General features: G+C 41.5%; 1 protein-coding gene across 1 annotated transcript in view; it reads left to right on the forward strand.

Moving 5' to 3' along the window:
• Positions 1-19,131, forward strand: part of TTC39B (tetratricopeptide repeat domain 39B) — a 170,674-nt gene that overhangs the window by 86,599 nt on the left and 64,944 nt on the right. Inside the window, exon 2 of the mRNA XM_056521134.1 lies at positions 10,081-10,115. Coding sequence (XP_056377109.1) covers positions 10,081-10,115 — 35 coding nt within the window. The remainder of the gene's footprint in view (positions 1-10,080; positions 10,116-19,131) is intronic.

Below are 19,131 nucleotides of genomic sequence, written 5' to 3' on the forward strand. Positions count from 1 at the left end.
CTCGTGAGATGTTCCCTGTGCCACTGGCTGCAATACAACCCCAAAGCATGATTGATCCACCCCCATGCTTAACAGTTGGACAGAGGTTCTTTTCATTAAATTCTTCAAATGTACCGTTGCTCATTCCGGCCAAAAAGTTCAATTTTAACCTCATCGGTCCACAGAACTTGTTTCCAAAATGCATCAGGCTTGTCTATATGTTCATTTGCAAAGTTCAAACGCTGATTTTTGTGGTGAGGATGTAGAAGAGGTTTTCTTCTGATGGCTCTTCCATGAAGACCATATTTGTACAAGTATCTCTTTATAGTGGAATAGTGTACCACAACTCCAGTGTCTGCCAAATCTTTCTGGAGGGATTGTGCAGTCAAACATGGGTTTTGAATTGTTTTACTCACAATCCTGCGAGCTGTTCTGTCTGACTGCCATTTCTTAATTACATTCTGAACAGAGGATAATTGACATCTGAAAACATTTTGCTATCTTATAGCCTTCCCCAGCTTTGTGAGCGTCAATTATTTTCAGTTTCAGATTTCTAGACAACTGCTTAGAAGAACCCATGGTGCTGATTGTTGGGGCAAGGTCAGATGAGTCTGGGCATTTAAAACCTTTGAGATTGACATCACCTGGTCTTCCCAGATGATGATTGAGAACAATCCATGACACTGGCAGGTCTTGGCTTTGCAAAGGGGACATTTTTTGTTTTCTGTTATTTTGAAAGTGTGATGGAAATAAAATCTAACTTTTGTTGACTTATTAGAAGAATGTCTAATCTGTAATTTGATGCCTTTTGGAGATTTTTCCATCTTTTCTTTGCTTCTTGCACATTGATACAAATTTTTACCTGGGGTGCCCAAACTTTTGATCCCCACTGTATGTCATGACCGAGGAGGTTTTCCCAACCTATGACATGTACATGTACGTCATGCAGATAGATAACTGCCGCGATTTGCGGCATTGCGCTGCGCCGGATTAGATGGTAGCTATCACTGATAGCCAGCCATCTTCTCTCAGGACCCATGGGGGTTTCCTGAGAAGAGCAGTGTGTGTGTCCCAATCGTGAGGATCTGGACTCTCACACTGCTCTGCTCAGTGTCCCTTCCCCAGTGTTCCTTACAGGTGAATAGCTCCCTGTGCCCTCCGGCATTATTCCTTTCAGGAGTAAAGTGCCATATTTTTATTTATTTACTTATTTTTTTAATTGTCAAACCGCACAGGACACCAGAGGGAGCGGATTCAGTAGCTTAAAAAAAAAGAAAAAAAAAAAAAGATAAATAGTTGTAAATATTTATTTAAATCGAGGTTTAGGCTCTCATATTTTACATACCCCCCGCACACATGTGAAATCGCAACATACCCCCACCTATAAAGTGTGAAACACCTGCTGAAAAAAAAAAAATGTTGACCTACCTGGTCATTACAAAGGGTGCACTCAGCAGAAGGAGCTTACTAGTTTCTTGCCTCTGAAACTGAGATGGCCGGTAAGGGAGAAGAGGAATATGCCCCATTCCTCTTGTCCTCTTCCAGTAGTGATGAGGAACCGCAACAAAGGTATTGCATTACACTGTCTGAGCCTGCTCCCTAAACAAGTGACCCTGTGTGGACCTCAGTACAACGGTGGCCACTGCAAATGTTCATGCTGTGAGAAAACAGGTTCTAAAAAATCTGCATCCAAAATGCCAAAAGGCACTTCTTTTTCTTTTGTCCCCTGTCGTATGACCAAACAGCAGCTTATGACCACCTAACGGGTACTGCTACGTCTGGGAGAAAGTGAGTAACAAAGTTTGGGGTGGCATTATCACTGTGTTCCTTGTAAAAGCGAGCAAATTTGTTCAAATTTGAGTCATCACTGACCCCGTGACCCTCATTCCCGTCATTATTTGAATTCCAATTTGTGTTTATAAAGTGTGAACTATGTACAATCTTTGAAAGGCGTTGTCTATACTGTAAACTGCCTTTCTTATATTCAATAAAGACTGCACTGTTTTACACTCTGAAGTCTACGGGAGTGCGCCATTTGAGCCAATAAATCGGATTTTTTCCTCCATGGCCACGAAGTCGGCCCCGCCAGGCTGTCTTCCTACCAGCAGTTTTTCTCCTGCATCTGCACCGCTGGCACAGCGGGACAAAGGGTCGGTTGCCTTCCGACACTGGACAATTCTTTCAAGCACTAATCAGTGTTGTGCCTGCCAGCACAACACACAAAGGTGAGCAATCTACCTATATCCCCTAACTTTCATCCCAAAATGTCTGGGATTAACCGTACTATCAGCGCCACTTTTGCTTTTTTTTCCCCCTTCCCGATATTTCAAAAAAAATTTAAGAATTGGGATAAACACATCATTGTTTTTTTTTTCCTTTTTTTTTTTTTTTTTTTTTTTTGTTGAATACCTGTTATGTTGCAGAAAAAAAATTATTGAATTTAAAAAAGTGCAAACAAAAAATTTGAAATTTAAAAATGTCATTGCACTTTGCTTAAAAGGATAGGGGATAAGATGCCTGATTCCGGGAGTCCCGCCGCTGGGGACTCCCATGATCTTGTTTATAATCAGTCCCCGTAGCTTGTTCACTCCGGGTCTGATTACCAGCGACCACAGGGCAGACGGCGTGTGATGTCAACACTCCGCCCCCGTGTGATGTCACGCTCTGCCCCTCAATTCAAGCATATGGGAGGGGGCGTGATAGCTACCACGCCCCCTCCCATAGGCTTGCATTGAGGGGAGGAGCGTGACGTCACACGGGAGCGGAGTGTTGACATCACACGCCGTCGGCCCAGTGGTTGCCGGTAATCAGACCCAGAGCGAACACGCTCCGGGGACTGATTATAAACGGGGTGTCGCGTGCAAGATCACGGGAGTCCCCAGCGGCAGGACTCCCGGGATCAGGCATCTTATCCCCTATCCCCTTTAATTCTTGTGAATCAGCTAATCAGTTAGTAAATGTCATTCTGAATTTCTAGCATACAGGTCCCTCAAATCCAGTTAAGAACTGAAGTGGTCCCTAAAAAAAAAAAAAGATTTTGAAATTACCTTGAAAAAAAAATGCTCTTATTACCGTATATAACTTCTAAAGCCCTAAAACGTCTAAGAATGTTAAACAAATGGTGCCAACATAAAGTATACATATTGTAGATGTGAAATAACTACATTTATTTGGCATGACTAATTCGGTTACTCGTAGATAATTACATATATGGGAAAGTGCAAATGTTTTTAAGTTTTCACTATTGTAGAGTTTTTCACAAAAACCCCTGTTTGTATGAACAAAATTTTTACCACTTATATAAAGCACAATATATCTCGAAAAAACTATCTCAGAATCGATTTGCTCAATAAAAGCATTCCAAAGATATTACAACAAAAAGGACACGTCAGAATTGAAAAAATGTCCTTGGTCATGAAGGGGTTAAGCTGTATTATTTAGGCTAGGTTCACACACTAGTAGAAAAGAAAAAAGAGGGATATGTGCAGCTCACAATTAAATATTCCCCGAGGTCAGAGGGACAAGCAGCTATACCCAAGCTGCAATATACAAAAATGTGAAAAAAGGTTTTTTTTTTTTTTTTTGTTTGTTTTTTTGTCCAGTCCTCCAGGAGAATAAATACTATATTCCAATACAATAATAAAAGATCGTGCTTCAATTATGATTAACTATAATGTTTTATTATAAAATTCTGATATATATAATTGTAGTTGTAGTTTCCCCCACAGAGGGCCCTTGTGGAGGGGATAAACAATTTATATCTCACAATAAAATATTTAAGAATATTAAGAATTAATAGAATTGATAGAATTCATCACTGATGCATAAACTGTATTGAATGGGTTAAGTACTTTTTGTGCAATCCTGCTTAAAACAAAAGTTCTTGGCAGTTCATAGTTGTAGATAATATTAGATACAGTAGCAGTGGGCTTCCTTTGAAAATGAAAGTATATAGACACAAAGTATCAGCAATTGACAGTCTTAGTCATATACAATGTTACCCGTCCTTAGCAGAGATCACAGCTCAGGTTTTGCTGGTTTGTGAGAGGCTTTCAGGCGCTGACAGCTCTGATTGAGGTGGCTGCAGAGAGGTACGTGCTGGAGGGAGCAGGTCACGATTGTGCTAGTGACCAGGAGGGAGCCTTTGGCCGGGGGAAGCTGTTCACTGTAGCTGGTGGTACTGGCGTGTGACGTCAGGATTTCCCGGGCTCTCTCCTCCAAGTCTCTCTGGCTTAATGGACCAGGCTGGATTAGGCTGCAATGCTGGATCAGATCAGGGAAGCTTTCAATCCTTAAAGTACAGGATATGTAAATACCGCTAGGTTAATTGTGCAGTTCAGATGCAGCGGTTTTTCAGTGATGAAATCAGGTAAGACGCGTTTCAGGGTTCTATACTCTGACCCTTTCTTCAGTAGTCATCAAGAGGCACTGTCATTGTTAAAAACTTTTCATATATTGCAGGACTCATTATAATATGACATTTCACAATATACACCTGTTAAAAAAAAAATTAAATTTTCACCTGAAATTCAAGCTCAAAATAGCCGCCACTAGCAGTCGCCTGTCTTTTAGCCAGACAAACTAGTCTAGATTTTACAGCATACTGGAAACCTGCCGTAAAGCATACCGGTATCCAGTATAGGAGATTTCTATTGCTTGTATGCAAAACTGCAGATAAAGGATGTGTGGACATGCTGGGAGCTGTAGTTTTTACAACAGCTGGAGGCAACACTGCTCTAACACAGTTATTTACAAACATTGCAGCTTCAGTTGTTACTAAACTACAACTCCCAGCATGCTGAAATAGTCAAAGCTTTCTCGGACTCCTGAATGACAAAGAAGTTGATCAGACGTTCAGGAGTCTGTGAAAGATGAATGACACACATAGTGACAGCTATGCTGATTTAGCATCCAGCTTTACTAGGAAAAGATAAAACAGAACATGTATTCATAAAAATGCTGTACTTTTATCAAAAAAATCCTTGCACTAATTTTATAAAGATCTATTCTTATATTTATACATTTTATCCTGTTATGAATTCACCATAATGTCTTCTGATTACTGCAGGCAAGCTCCAAGTATCGTCCTCTGACACATGACACAGCATAAAACCAGAGAGGAAAGGGTTACAGAGTAGAGAGTACTGATTGGCTGACTGCACAGGCTTGCTCCTGTGAGGGAGACAGACTGACACACCCCCTCCAGCCTGCACAATGAAAAAGTAACTCACCAGCAGATAAATGCTTATATCTCTGGATATATAGGTCTGAGACACATACAAATTATATGCACATGATCAGGATTGGGTCCTGAGTCACATATCACTTTTTTTTTTGCACTATGAGAGGTACGCTTTAAGTTTCCCTGTGACATATTGCACTGTAGGAACTACATTTAAAGAGCAGAATTTCTAAGCATCTTTGTGGATCACTATCTCCAGATAAGTAAAACTATCTACCACTAACAATTGAGAGGAGCTGGAAATAAAACCAGTCGCACCATTATCTACCACACACAAGTCGACTTAGACCTGTTCACCTTTAGCCTCAAGAAGTTTCTAAACGCTTCTACAGATGGACACACATCAGCCAGGATAACATGTGTTCTGCTTAGAGTGACTGACAGTTTTTTAGCTGATAATATTGCATCCTTCAATTGCCATGGTATGTACAAGGGGTTCATCACAAGGGGAAGGCCTGTCTAGTCCCTTGACCCAGTGGAAATAAATTTGATAAGTAGCCATTGACACATACTTGTGCAGTAGGCTCCAAGGAAAGGATATGCAACCAATGCAGGAAATTCCAAGGAAACCCCACGTGTTTCAAAACATGCTACAAAAAAAACCATTCTACTGAGTGTAAAGCTTTCTCATTGTCCAACAAAGCAATCATCCGAGATCCTGTTTTATTATGGTAAAGTTGCACCCGTCACGCCCCCTCCCATAGACTTGCATTTAGGGGGCGGGATGTGACATCACACACGGGCGGAGTCCAGACGTCACGATTCTCCGGCCCCATGGTCGTGAGGCTTCAGACCCCTGCGATCAGACATCTTATCCCCTATCATTTGGATAGAGGATAAGATGGCTAAGGGCTGGCGTACCCCTTTAAGTTTTATTTGTTGAATACCATATCCCATGAGATATAAAGAATGTGTGAGTTAAAAATCCAGCACGTATAACCACCTGTCCACTGTGTATATCAAGTTGCTGTATCGGCAAGCATTGGTGAGGCTGTTGCCTAGGCACACCTGTAGTGTATGCCCATGTTATGTGGTTCGTGCTGTACTTAAAAACACTTTCAAACTGCAATTTAAAAGTGTAGTTCAGCGTGAACCACATATCTTCATATCTCCAAGCAAGAGCCAGGGATACAGAGTTTGTATTTCCCAGCAGGCCGCAATATTTCAGTATACAAAGCTTGTCTCCCAATATATCAATGTATTATGCTTGTCTAATATTTCAATATATTAAAGGGGTATTCCAGGAAAACTCTTATTTTTTAATTTTTTTTTTATATCCATTGGCACCAGAAAGTTAAACAGATTTGTAAATTACTTCTATTAAAAAATCTTAATGCTTCCAATAATTATCAGCTGCTGAAGTTGAATTGTTCTATTCTGTCTGGCAACCCTTGTTTAACCCCCTTTAAGTTTTTCATCCCCCAAAAAAGTATCCTTATTGAAAAGCAGGGTGGCAACAAATGCAATTCATAGTTAAATATTTGACTCTTAATATGTCTATTTTTATTTTTTATTTTTTTTTATTTTTTTTACTGATCTGTCCTTCTTTTCTGATTTGGAATTTATTTTTTGTACTTTATTGCAGGCATTTAGCCTTAGCAGTTTTTAACCCCTCAAGGACCAGGTTTTTTTTTTTGCACTTTCATTTTTATCTCCTTACATTTTAAAAATCATAACCCTTTCAATTTTGCACCAAAAAATCCATATGATGGCTTTTTTTATTTTTATTTTTTGCGCTACCAATTCTACTTTGTAATGACATCAGTTATTTTACCCAAAAATCTACAGCGAAACAGAAAAAAAATTATTGTGGGACAAAATTGAAGAAAAACGCCATTTTGTAACTTTTGGGGGCTTCCATTTCTACACAGTATATTTTTCGGTAAAAATGACACCTTATCTTTATTCTGTAGGTCCATACGATTAAAATGATACCCTACTTATATAGGTTTGATTTTGTCGTACTTCTGAAAAAATCATAACTACATGCAGGAAAATTAATACGTTAAATTGTCATCTTCTGACACCTATAACTTTTTAATTTTTTCACGTATGGGGCGGTATGAGGGCTCATTTTTTGCGCAGTGATCTGAAGTTTTTAACGGTACCATCTTTGCATTGATAGGACTTATTGATCGCTTTTTATTCATTTTTAAATGATATAAAAAGTGACCAAAATTGCACTATTTTTTGCGCGTACGCCATTGACCGAGCGGTTTAATTAACGATATATTTTTATAATTCGGACATTTCCGCATGCAGTGATATCATATATGTTTATTTCTATTTACACTGTGTGTGTTTTTTTTTTTTTTATGGGAAAAGGGGGGTGATTCAAACTTTTAATAGGGGAGGGGTTAAATGATATTCATTCACTTTTTTTTCACTTTTTTTTTTTGCAGTGTTATAGCTCCCATAGGGACCTATAACACTGCACACACGGATCTTTATCATTGATCACTGGTTTCTCATAGGAAACCAGTGATCGATGATTCTGCCGCTTGACTGCTCATGCCTGGATCTCAGGCACTGAGCAGTCATTCGGCAATCGGACAGCGAGGCCCTCCCGCTGTCCTGTAAGCTGTTTGGGATGCCACGATTTCGCCGCTGCTATCCCGAACAGCCCACTGAGTTAACCGGCAGCTTTTACTTTCACTTTTAGCTGCGCAGCTCAGCTCTGAGCACTCGGCTAAAGGGTTAATATCGCGCGGCGCCGCGATCGGCGCTGCACGCTATTAGCGGCGGTCCCGGCTTCACTATGACGCCGGGCCCGCCGTGATATGATGCGGGGTTACCGTGTTACCCCGCGTTATATCACGGGAGCAGGACCAAGGACGTACCTGTACGTCCTAGGTCCTTAAGGGGTTAAGAAGGATCTGCGCTTGTCTTGGGGCTAAATGGCCATGTTGTGAGATTACCATAACACTGTGGCTAGCTGTTTGTTTCCTTTTTGCCTACAAATCCCATAATGCCATATTCCTCCCTCCCATTAATCAGCCACCCCACCCATTGAAACATAAATGAGCTGCATTCATTCAAAAGACCTGTGGTTTTGAATCGGGGTGCCTACAGCTGTTGCATTAGTTGCAGATTGATCTCCCTCCCACCAAGCGATCGCTCCACCCATTGAAGCAGACAGGCTCCCTGTCATCAGCTGACTAGTGAGGTCAGATCTCGGCCGTATTGCAAACTGGGAAAAATTTGAGACACCGGTCATTTTGTATGCTGTTAAAAATATAGATTGGGGTGAAAATCACATAAGAATTGTGAGAAAACCGTCACACACAGGTACAGACACTATATTATAAACTACACTAACTTTACAGCCCCTGTAGCATAGTCAAATAAATAAAAAATCCAAAAAAAACAGACTGTGGTGTGTAATGAATGTGCCACCAGTGTTTGGATGGTGGACAAGGAAAATGTGGGAGCTGCTTGTGTGTTGGCTGGTCAAAAGATCCTCTCCATTGGTGGTCTGTTTTGACCACTCACAGCCTGTTCACTGTGTGTGTGTGTGTGTGTGTGTGTGTGTGTGTGTGTGTGTGTGTGTCTCGTCTTAAAACGCTGCTTTCAACACCACCTGACAGCATGGCAGCCAATTTGTTGAAATTACTTTCCTGCTTCTCTCAGTCCAAAGATGCACTTTCACTGAATCTGTCAACTGAGCAAAATGTACACTGTACAAAAGTGTCCTCTGAGAGCCTTTTTATAGGACAGCAGGGGAACCTCTTTACTCCCAGTCAGTGTCTTATCAGACCAGACCCCACCTGTAATCCTTTACATGTCAGCCTGAGACATAACTGCATGCTGGGTTTTGCAGCAATCTGACATTTCTGGGTGCACTATTTTTGTCAATAAGTGTAGTATGTACAGAAAATGTGTGCCAGGTTTGGCCTGTGACATCTATACAAAGGTTTTGCTAGTTGTGCAGTAATAAATTCCCCAATAGGTAGACTGGCTATTTAGGATCAGGTAAAAGCTTGTTGACAACTCTGTGGAGATGCAGTGGTCATGACAGGCCATGTTGCCTTGATACTCTGATAGATGCTCTTAGTACTGTATATCAAAGCAGCATTGTTTGTATCTTATATTAACAATATAACCTTCATCACAGCTTTGCAGAGGGTGTTACTTATTTTTCCCGGTCTGTAGAATGCTGGATCTGCCTAGTTATACACTGATCAATGCCTAGTTCTCACATAGCAAATCTGACAAGTTATTTTACAATCTAGGAGCTTGGAAAAACTGTATCTGAATCACAAATGCCACAAATGCCTTGGGTAATATTTTGTGTTGCTATATTGGAGTAGATTGGCCTTTTTTAAAAGCTCTTTTTATTAAAGATGTGATGTTACCAAACTCAGTAGGTCTCTGACTGCCATGGTAAGCAATGGGCACCAGCTATTATTTAGCTTTTTTTTTAATGCAATGATTGTTTTTGACAGTGGCATATAAGGGGTTAAACGGCAGTGAGCATGATCGCGGATATCTGCTATTGACTGTAGGTGCCAGCCGTTAGTAGCTCCGCTCCTGAGTTCACTTTCTAGTCCCCAAGTGTGCACATGCTGAACCTGTCCCACATGTTGTCAAGGGGTTAACTTTCATCTTAAAGAAAAAAAACTTAAACCTTTTTAACAGGATGCAATAACATGGTGTGGATGGGGGACTAACTGTACGCCCATAATATATGTATAATAGCCAGACTCAGAAGCTGTGTAGGGAAGGATTTCTCTTGTATAGTATATGCCAACACTTGTTGCAAGTGACAAGCTAAGATCTGCCCGGGTGCTGCTGCATTCTTGTTTTTAGGAATGTTGCTCTAAGTTTTATAGGTAATAATCATGTTTTATTTCTTTCAGGAAAACTTTGAAGATGCATTTGAAAGTATCCCAGTGTAAGTATGATCAAAATATCTTATTGTAAACTAAGCCTTGGTACAGTTGTGTACACATGTTGTTCACACACATTAACACATTAAAGTGTCTCCATGTCCTTTAGAAACACTTTAACTTGTCACACACATGTTCAGACTCTGTGCCTTTTCCAGCTATCTGAATGGTCACAGTAGCATGCTTCATTTCCTGGCATACCATATTTTTCATCCAGCGGCACTAGACAGGTACCATTATACCCGAACTCCCTGGGATAAATGTTAGGGTATAAGAGCAAACTTAAAGGGTACCTCTCATCAAATAAACTTTTGATATATTTTAGATTAATGAATGTTGAATAACTTTCCAATAGCAGGTTCGAGAAAAATACAATAGAAAGAAGCATATTTTTCATTATCAGTCCTGTCAGCAAGCATTTCTGACTCATGCTGGAGTCCTAAACACTCAGAGCTGCCAGCCTGCTTTGTTCACAGCCAAACATGCTGTGAACAAAGCAGGCTGGCAGCTCTGAGTGTTCTCCTTTGTGAATAAAGCAGACTGGCAGCTCGTAGTGTTTAGGACGCCAGCATGAGTCTGAAATGCTTGCTGCCAGGACTGGTAGGGAGACCCCTAGTGGTCATTTCTTCAAAGTGGAAAAATAAATAGAAAGAAGCATATTTTTTAATAACATGCAATTGTAAAGTTATTCTGCATACATTAATCTATAATATATCAAAAGTTTTTTGATGAGAGGTACCCTTTAACCCCTTAAGGACCAAGGGCATACAGGTACGCCTTTGCTCCCCGGTACTTAAGGACCAAGGGCGTACCTGTACGCCCGTGGGAATTTCGGTCCCCGCCGCGTGCCGGGCAGGGACCGGGCCGGGTGACTGCTGATATCTATCAGCAGGCACCCCGCGCAAATTTTCAGGGGGGTCATTAGACCCCCCCATGTCGGCGATCGGCGCAAATCGCAAGTGAATTCACACTTGCGATTTGCGCCGATTCCGGGTCTATGGTGACCCGGAAAAGGAGGATCGCGGGTGTCCTAGACACCCACGATTCCCCTGTAGCGATAGGAGTGAGGTGGCAGAGGTGCCACCCCTCCTTTCTCTGCTATTGGTGGTCTAGACGCGACCACCAATAGCAGATCGGGGTCGGAGGGGTTTACTTTCGGTTTCCCCGTTCTGCCCACCCACAATAGGCGGGGCAGGAGGGGGAAAACGACAGGGACCGGCGCCGAAGATCCACTTGCCCATCGGCGACGGCAGCGGGCGACGATTGGCGGAAGAAGAGGACAGCGACGCAGCTTCCTGGATCCAACGGAAGCCGGTGAGTTACTTGGCAACATCTGGAGGGCTACAGTCTGAGACCACTATAGTATCAGACTGTATATATATATATATATATATATATATATATATCTATATATATATATCTCTAAATATATATATCTCTAAACTGTAACCCTCCAGATATTGCACAACTACAACTCCCAGCATGCCCAGAGAGATGTTTAGGCTTGCTGGGAGTTGCAGTTTTGCAACAGCTGAAGGTCTACAGTCTGAGACCACTGCAAAGTGATCTCTATACTGTGCATCTCCAGATCTTGCAAAACTACAACTCCCAGCATGCCCACACAGCAGTCTGCTGTCTGGGCATTCTGGGAGTTGTAGTTTTGCAACATCTGGAGGTCCACAGTTTGGAGACCACTGTGCAGTGGTCTCTAAACTATAGCTCTCCAGATGTTGCAAAACTGCAACTCCCAGCATGCCTAAACAGCAAACAGCTGTCTGCATGCTGGGAGTTGTAGTTGCGATCCCTCCAGCTGTTGCATAACTACATCTCCCAGGATGCCTTTCGGCGATCAGTACATGCTGGGAGTTGAAGTTTTGCAACAACTGGAGGCACACTGGTTGGAAAATACTGAGTTAGGTAACAGAACCTAACTGAAGGTTTTCCAACCAGTGTGCCTCCAGCTGTTGCAAAAGTACAACTCCCAGCATGCACGGTCTGTCAGTACATGCTGGGAGTTGTAGTTTTGAAACAGCTGGAGGTTTGCCCCCCCCATGTGAACGTACAGGGTACATTCACACTGGCCGGTTTACAGTAAGTTTTTCTGCTTCAAGTATGAGCTGCGGCAAATTTTTCGCCGCAGCGCAAACTCCTAGCGGTAAATTCACTGTAAACCTCCGCCAGTGTGAACGTACCCTAAAAACACTACACTACACTACACTTACACATAATAAAGGGTAAAACACTACATTTACACCCCCTTACACTGTCCCCCCAATAAAAATAAAAAACGTATTGTACGGCAGTGTTTCCAAAACAGAGCCTCCAGCTGTTGCAAAACAACAACTCACAGCATTTCTGGACAGCCACTGTCCAGGCATGCTGGGAGTTTAGCAACAGCTGGAGGCACCCTGTTTGGGAATCACTGGCGTAGAATACCCCTATGTCCACCCCTATGCAATCCCTAATTTAGTCCTCAAATGCGCATGGCGCTCTCTCACTTCAGAGCCCTGTCGTATTTCAAGGAAACAGTTTAGGGCCACATATGGGGTATCTCCGTACTCGGGAGAAATTGCACTACTAATTTTGGGGGCTTTTTTTTCCTTTTACCCCTTATGAAAAAGAAAAGTTGGGGTCTACACCAGCCTGTTGGTGTAAAAAAAAAAAATATTTTTTACACTAAGATGCTGGTGTTGTCCTTTACTTTTTATTTTCACGGGAGGTAAAAGGAAAAAAAGACCCCCAAAATTTGTAACGCAATTTCTCCTGAGTACGGAAATACCCCATATGTGGGCGTAAAATGCTCTGCGGACGCACAACAAGGCTCAGGAGGGAGAGCGCACCATGTACATTTGAGGCCTAAATTGGTGATTTGCACAGGGGTGGCTGATTTTACAGCGGTTCTGACATAAACCCAAAAAAATAAATACCCACATGTGACCCCATTTTGAAAAAGACACCCCTCACGGAATGTAACAAGGGGTATAGTGAGCCTGAAACACCCCACAGGTGTTTCACAAATTTTCATTAAAGTTGGACGGGAAAATGAAGAAAATTTTTTTTCACTAAAATGCTGGTGTCACCCTAAATTTTTCATTTTCACAAGGGAAAATAAAAAAAGCCCCCCAATTTCTTCTGAGTAAGAGCATACCCCATATGTGGATGTAAAGTGCTCTATGGGTGCACTACAATGCTCAGAAGAGAAGGAGCGCCATTGGGATTTTGAAGAGAAAATTTGTCCGGAATTGAAGGCCACTTGTGTTTACAAAGCCCCCATGGTACCAGAACAATGGACCCCCCCCCCATATGTGACCCCATTTTGGAAACTACACCCCTCATGTAATGTAATAAGGGGTACAGTACAGCATTTACGCCCCACAGGTGTCTGACAGATTTTTGGAACAGTGATCCGTGAAAATGAAAAATGTAATTTTCCATTTGCACAGCCCACTGTTCCAAAGATCTGTCAAACGCCAGTGGGGTGTAAATGCTCACTGCACCACTTATTAAATTCTGTGAGGGGTGTAGTTTCCAAAATAGGGTCACATGTGGGGGGGTCCACTGTTCTGGCACCACGGGGGGCTTTGTAAATGCACATGGCCCCTGACTACCATTCCAAACGAATTCTCTTTCCAAAAGCTCAATGGTGCTCCTCCTCTTCTGAGCATTTTAGTTCGCCCGTAGTGCACTTCAGGTCCACTTATGGGGTACCTCCATACTCGTAAGAGATGGGGTTACAAATTTTGGGGGGTATTTTCTGCTATTAACCCTTGCAAAAATGTGAAATTTGGGGGGAAACACACATTTTTTTTTTTTTTTTTACATATGCAAAAGTCATGAAACCCGTGTGGGGTATTAAGGCTCACTTTATTCCTTGTTACGTTCCTCAAGGGGTCTAATTTCCAAAATGGTATGCCATGTGTTTTTTTTTTTTTGCTGTTCTGGCACCATAGGGGCTTTCTAAATGCAACATGCCCCCCAAAAACCATTTCTGAAAAACGTACTCTCCAAAATCCCCTTGTTGCTCTTTCGCTTCTGAGCCTTCTATTGCGCCCGCCGAACAATTTACATAGACATATGAGGTATGTCCTTACTCGAGAGAAATTGGGCTACAAATATAAGTATACATTTTCTCCTTTTACCCCTTGTAAAAATTCAAAAATTGGGTTTACAAGAAAATGCGAGTGTAAAAAATGAAGATTTTGAATTTTCTCCTTCACTTTGCTGCTATTCCTGTGAAACACCTAAAGGGTTAAAACACTTACTGATTGTCATTTTGAATACTTTGGGGGGTGTAGTTTTTATAATGGGGTCATTTGTGGGGTATTTCTAATATGAAGACCCTTCAAATTCACTTCAAACCTGAACTGGTCCCTGAAAAAAAAGCTAGGTTCAAAATTTTGTGAAAAATTGGAAAATTGCTGCTGAACTTTGAAGCCCTCTAGTGTCTTCCAAAAGTAAAAACACGTCAATTTTATGATGCAAATATAAAGTAGACATATTGTATATGTGAATAAAAAAAATAAAAAAAAATTGGAATATCCATTTTCCTTACAAGCAGAGAGCTTCAAAGTTAGAAAAATGCTAAATGTTCAAATTTTTTCATAAAATTTTGGGATTTTTCACCAAGAAAGGATGCAAGTTACCACAAAATTTTACCACTATGTTAAAGTAGAGTATGTCACGAAAAAACTGTCTCGGAATCAGATTGATAAGTAAAAGCATTCCAGAGTTATTAATGTTTAAAGTGACAGTGGTCAGATGTGCAAAAAACGCTCTGGTCCTTAACCTCTTAAGGACCCATGACGTATGCATACGTCATGAGTCCCGGTCCTGTGATATAACGCGGTGTCACACGGTGACCCCGCATCATATCGCGGCGGGCCCGGCGTCATAGTGAAGCCGGGACCCGCCTCTAATAGCGCGCTGATCGCTGTGCCGCGCGCTATTAAAGCTGAGCCGCGCGGCTAAAAACTAAAGTGAAAGTGCCCGGCTAGCTCAGGGAGCTGTTCGGGATCGTCGCGGTATAATCTCGGCATCCCGAACAGCTGTAGCACAGGAGGAGGTCTTCTTACCTTCTCCTGTGCTGTCCGATCGCTGATTGAATGCTTCAAGCCTGAGATCCAGGCTTGAGCATTCAATCGCCGAAAACACTGATTGATCCATTCCTATGGAGATGGATCAGTCAGTGTAAAAGATCAGTACATGCAATGTTATAGCCCCCTATAGGAGCTATAATATTGCATAAGAAAAGTGTAAAAAAATCATTAACCCTTTCAATTATCCCTTCCCCTAATAAAAGTTTGAATCACCCGGCATTTCCAAAAATAAAAAAAACATTATGTAAATAATAATAAAAATAAACATATGTGGTATCGCCGCGTGCGGAAATGTCCGAATTATAAAAATATACCGCTTTTTATACCGCTCGTTCAATGGCGTACGCGCAAAAAAATTCCAAAGTCCAAAATAGCGCATTTTTGATCACTTTTTATACCACAAAAAAGTGAGTAAAAAGTGATCAAAAAGTCTGATCAGAACAAAAATGGTACCGCTAAAAACTTCAGATGACGGCGCAAAAAATGAGTCCTCAAAGCGCCCTGAACACAGAAAAATTAAAAAGTTATAGGGGTCAAAAGACGACCATTTTAAACGTATACATTTTCCTGCATGTATTCATGATTTTTTTCGGAAGTGATACAAATTCAAACCTATACAAATAGGGTATCATTTTAACCGTATGGACCTACAGAATAAAGATAAGGTATCATTTTTGACAAAAAATATACTGCGTAAAAACAGAAGCCCCCAAAACTTACAAAATAGTGTTTTTTTCATCAATTTTGTCGCACATTGATTTTTTTTTCCCGTTTCACCGTAGATTTTTGGGTAAAATGACTAATGTCATTACAAAGTAGAATTAGTGACGCAAAAATTAAGCCATTAAAAATTTTCACCTAAAATTATATATAAGAGTTATGATTTTTTAAAGTTAAGGAGGAAAAATTGAAAATGGAAAAACGGAAAAAGCCCGGGTCCTTAAGGGGTTAAGGGGTTAACCTTTCCTGCTGCTGAGCGTTGTTGGCAAACTTAAAAAAATCACCTTTTTATTTCTCAGTCAGATGTCAAGGAGGTGGAGCTGAGCTGCTTTAGATCAGTGCCTGCACCCTTCCTCTCCTGTCCTCACCTTCTACTCACTCCTTGACTGACATACAGGACTCACCTGTGAAACAATCAAGGTGTGAGTGAAGGAGGATGTGGGCCAGGCTATGACACTTAAGCAGTTTGGCACTGCCTCCTTGACACTTGATTTGGAAATAAGTGGGTAGTATAATAAATTTGGCAACCACCATCAGCTCCAGAAAAGGTACAGTTTGCGTTTACACCTTAATAGCATACTACTGTGTCTGCAGCTCTTGGCAGCAAATACAGCTGACAGATTCTCTTTCCTCCCAGTGTCTAATCAGACCAGACCCTGCCTGTAATCATTTACATGTGAGCCTGAGGCATAACTGCATGGTGTGTTTTGTGGTAATCTGACATTTCTGGGTGCACTATTTTTTGTCAAGTGTGTCAGATTCTTTTTAACCCAATGGACGTATATTTACATCTAGTCCTGGCTCCCGTTAGGTTAAGTACGCGCTTCATACTCAGTGGGTCCTGGTTGCTATCGGCAACCAGGATCCACAGCTAATACCGGACATCGCCGATCTGAACAAAGATGATCGCAGCATCTAAAACGGGATAAAAACACATGGCGGTTAGCTTAGCGGGCTGTTCGGGACCGCCATGGTGAAATTGCGGCATCCCGAACAGCTGAAGGGACAACAGGAGGGTCCTTACCAGCCTCCTCTCGATCCGATCTGTCCCTCGATGCACCAGCCAGACTCTGCAGGCTAGAACAATCGAGCACAGATAACACTGATCCATGCTATACGATGGCATAGCATTGAACAGTGTATGCAGTCTGATTGCATGTAATAGTCCCCAATGTGGCTAAAAAAAAGTTACTAAATGTGATTTAACCCCTTCAGTAATAAGTTTGAATCACCCCCCCCCCCCCCTTTTTCCCATTAAACCTCTTAAGGAACACAGGTTTTTTCATTTTCTTATTTTCTACCTCACCTTCTAAAAATCAGAACGCTTTAAATTTTGAACCTCCAGACCGATATGAGGGCTTGTTTTTGGCACCACCAATTAGACTTTGTAATAATTTCATCAATTATTTCACCATAAAATTAACAGCGAAACAAGAAAAAATCTTTTGGGGGCTTCTGATTCTACGCAGGGCACTTTGGTAAAAATAACACCATATCTTTATTCTCTAGGTCCATACGGTTACAAGGATACCTAATTTATATAGGTGTTATTTTATTTTACTCCTTAAAAATGTTTAAAATTGTCATCTTCTGATCCCCATAACTTTTATTTTTCCATATACAGGGATGTATGAGGGCTCATATTTTGTGCTGTGATCTGAAGTTTTTATTGGTACCATTTTAGTTTTGATGGGACAAATTAACATATTTTTATAGTTCGGACATTTACGCACGTGGCAATACCACGTATGTTTGTTTTTTTATGTTTATTTTTTATATGGAATTTGGGAAAAAGTAGGTGATTTAAAGGGGTACTCCGGTGAAAACCTTTTTTCTTTTAAATCAACTGGTGGCAGAAAGTTAAACAGATTTGTAAATTAGTACATTGTGAAGGAAAAGATGGCACTCACCCGATTCAAAGGACTTGTAAAGGTGACTTTAATACGTTCTTGTCATCCAAAGTGCATGTGCATAGCAGTATACAGCATACAGGTAGGTAAAGGCAGGCAAGGACGCCGGGAGACCCAGCGTGCAGGTTACAGCTGTCTCGCACCTCCGTGCTTCATGAGACCATTATGAAGCACGGAGGTGAGAGACAGCTGTAACCTGCATGCTGGGTCTCCCGGCGTCCTTGCCTGCCTTTACCTGCCTGTATGCTGTATACTGCTATGCACATGCACTTTGGATGACAAGAACGTATTAAAGTCACCTTTACAAGTCCTTTGAAGCGAGTGAGTGCCATCTTTTCCTTCACAATGTAGTATTGGAAGATTTCTGCCATTTTCTGTGAGATTGAGCACCACCCCTAGGACTATATTCACACTACACCCAGTTGCGGTTTTTGTTCACTCCTTGCAGAGCAGTGCCGGATAGTGTTTCTTTCGGGTTTAACTGGGATATATGTAAATTACTTCTATTAAAAAAAAATCTTAATCCTTCCTGTACTTATTAGCTGCTGAATATTACAGAGGAAATTTTTTTCTTTTTGGAATGCTCTCTGATGACAGCACAACCACAGTACTCTCTGCTGACGTTATTATAATAATTACACTTTATTTATTGTTGTCATTAGTGGGATTTGAACCCAAGTCCCCAGCACTGCAAGGCAGAAGTGCTAACCACTGAGCCACCATGCTGCCCTTAGCATACATCTGCTATGCATGGTTGCTAAAATGGACAGAGATGTCAGCAGAGAGCACTGTGCTCGTGATGTCATCAGTGTTCCAAAAAGAAAGGAATTTCCTCTGTAGCATTCAGCAGCTAATAACTACTGGAAGGATTAAGATTTTTTTAATAGAAGTAATTTACAAATATGTTTAACTTTCTGCCACCAGTTGATTTAAAAGAAAAAAGGTTTTCACCGGAGTACCCCTTTAAAACTTTTAATATGGCAGGGGTGTTTTTCAGCCAGGCTTTATCAATCTCAAGCCAGCTTTATTTCTCAGCCAGCGCTGGAGAAAAGGTAACCCCTCCGGCTACCTCAGAAGTGGATCATGGGGGGCGGCGGCGGCTATCCACCCCACTAGACCACCAGGGAGTGTTCAAAGATCCCTAAACGGGTTAATAGCTGGCTGTCTCTATTAACGGCTCCCCCAGATACAAGAATCAGCTGGGGCCTGCCGGTATGGCTCGAGTCGGGAACCGCGCCATACACTGTTAACGGCACAAGAACATGTATACACGTCCTTGGTCGTTAACAGGTTCA

Source organism: Hyla sarda, chromosome 1 (genome assembly GCF_029499605.1).
Source record: "Hyla sarda isolate aHylSar1 chromosome 1, aHylSar1.hap1, whole genome shotgun sequence".
In the NCBI taxonomy this organism is placed as follows: domain Eukaryota; kingdom Metazoa; phylum Chordata; class Amphibia; order Anura; family Hylidae; genus Hyla; species Hyla sarda.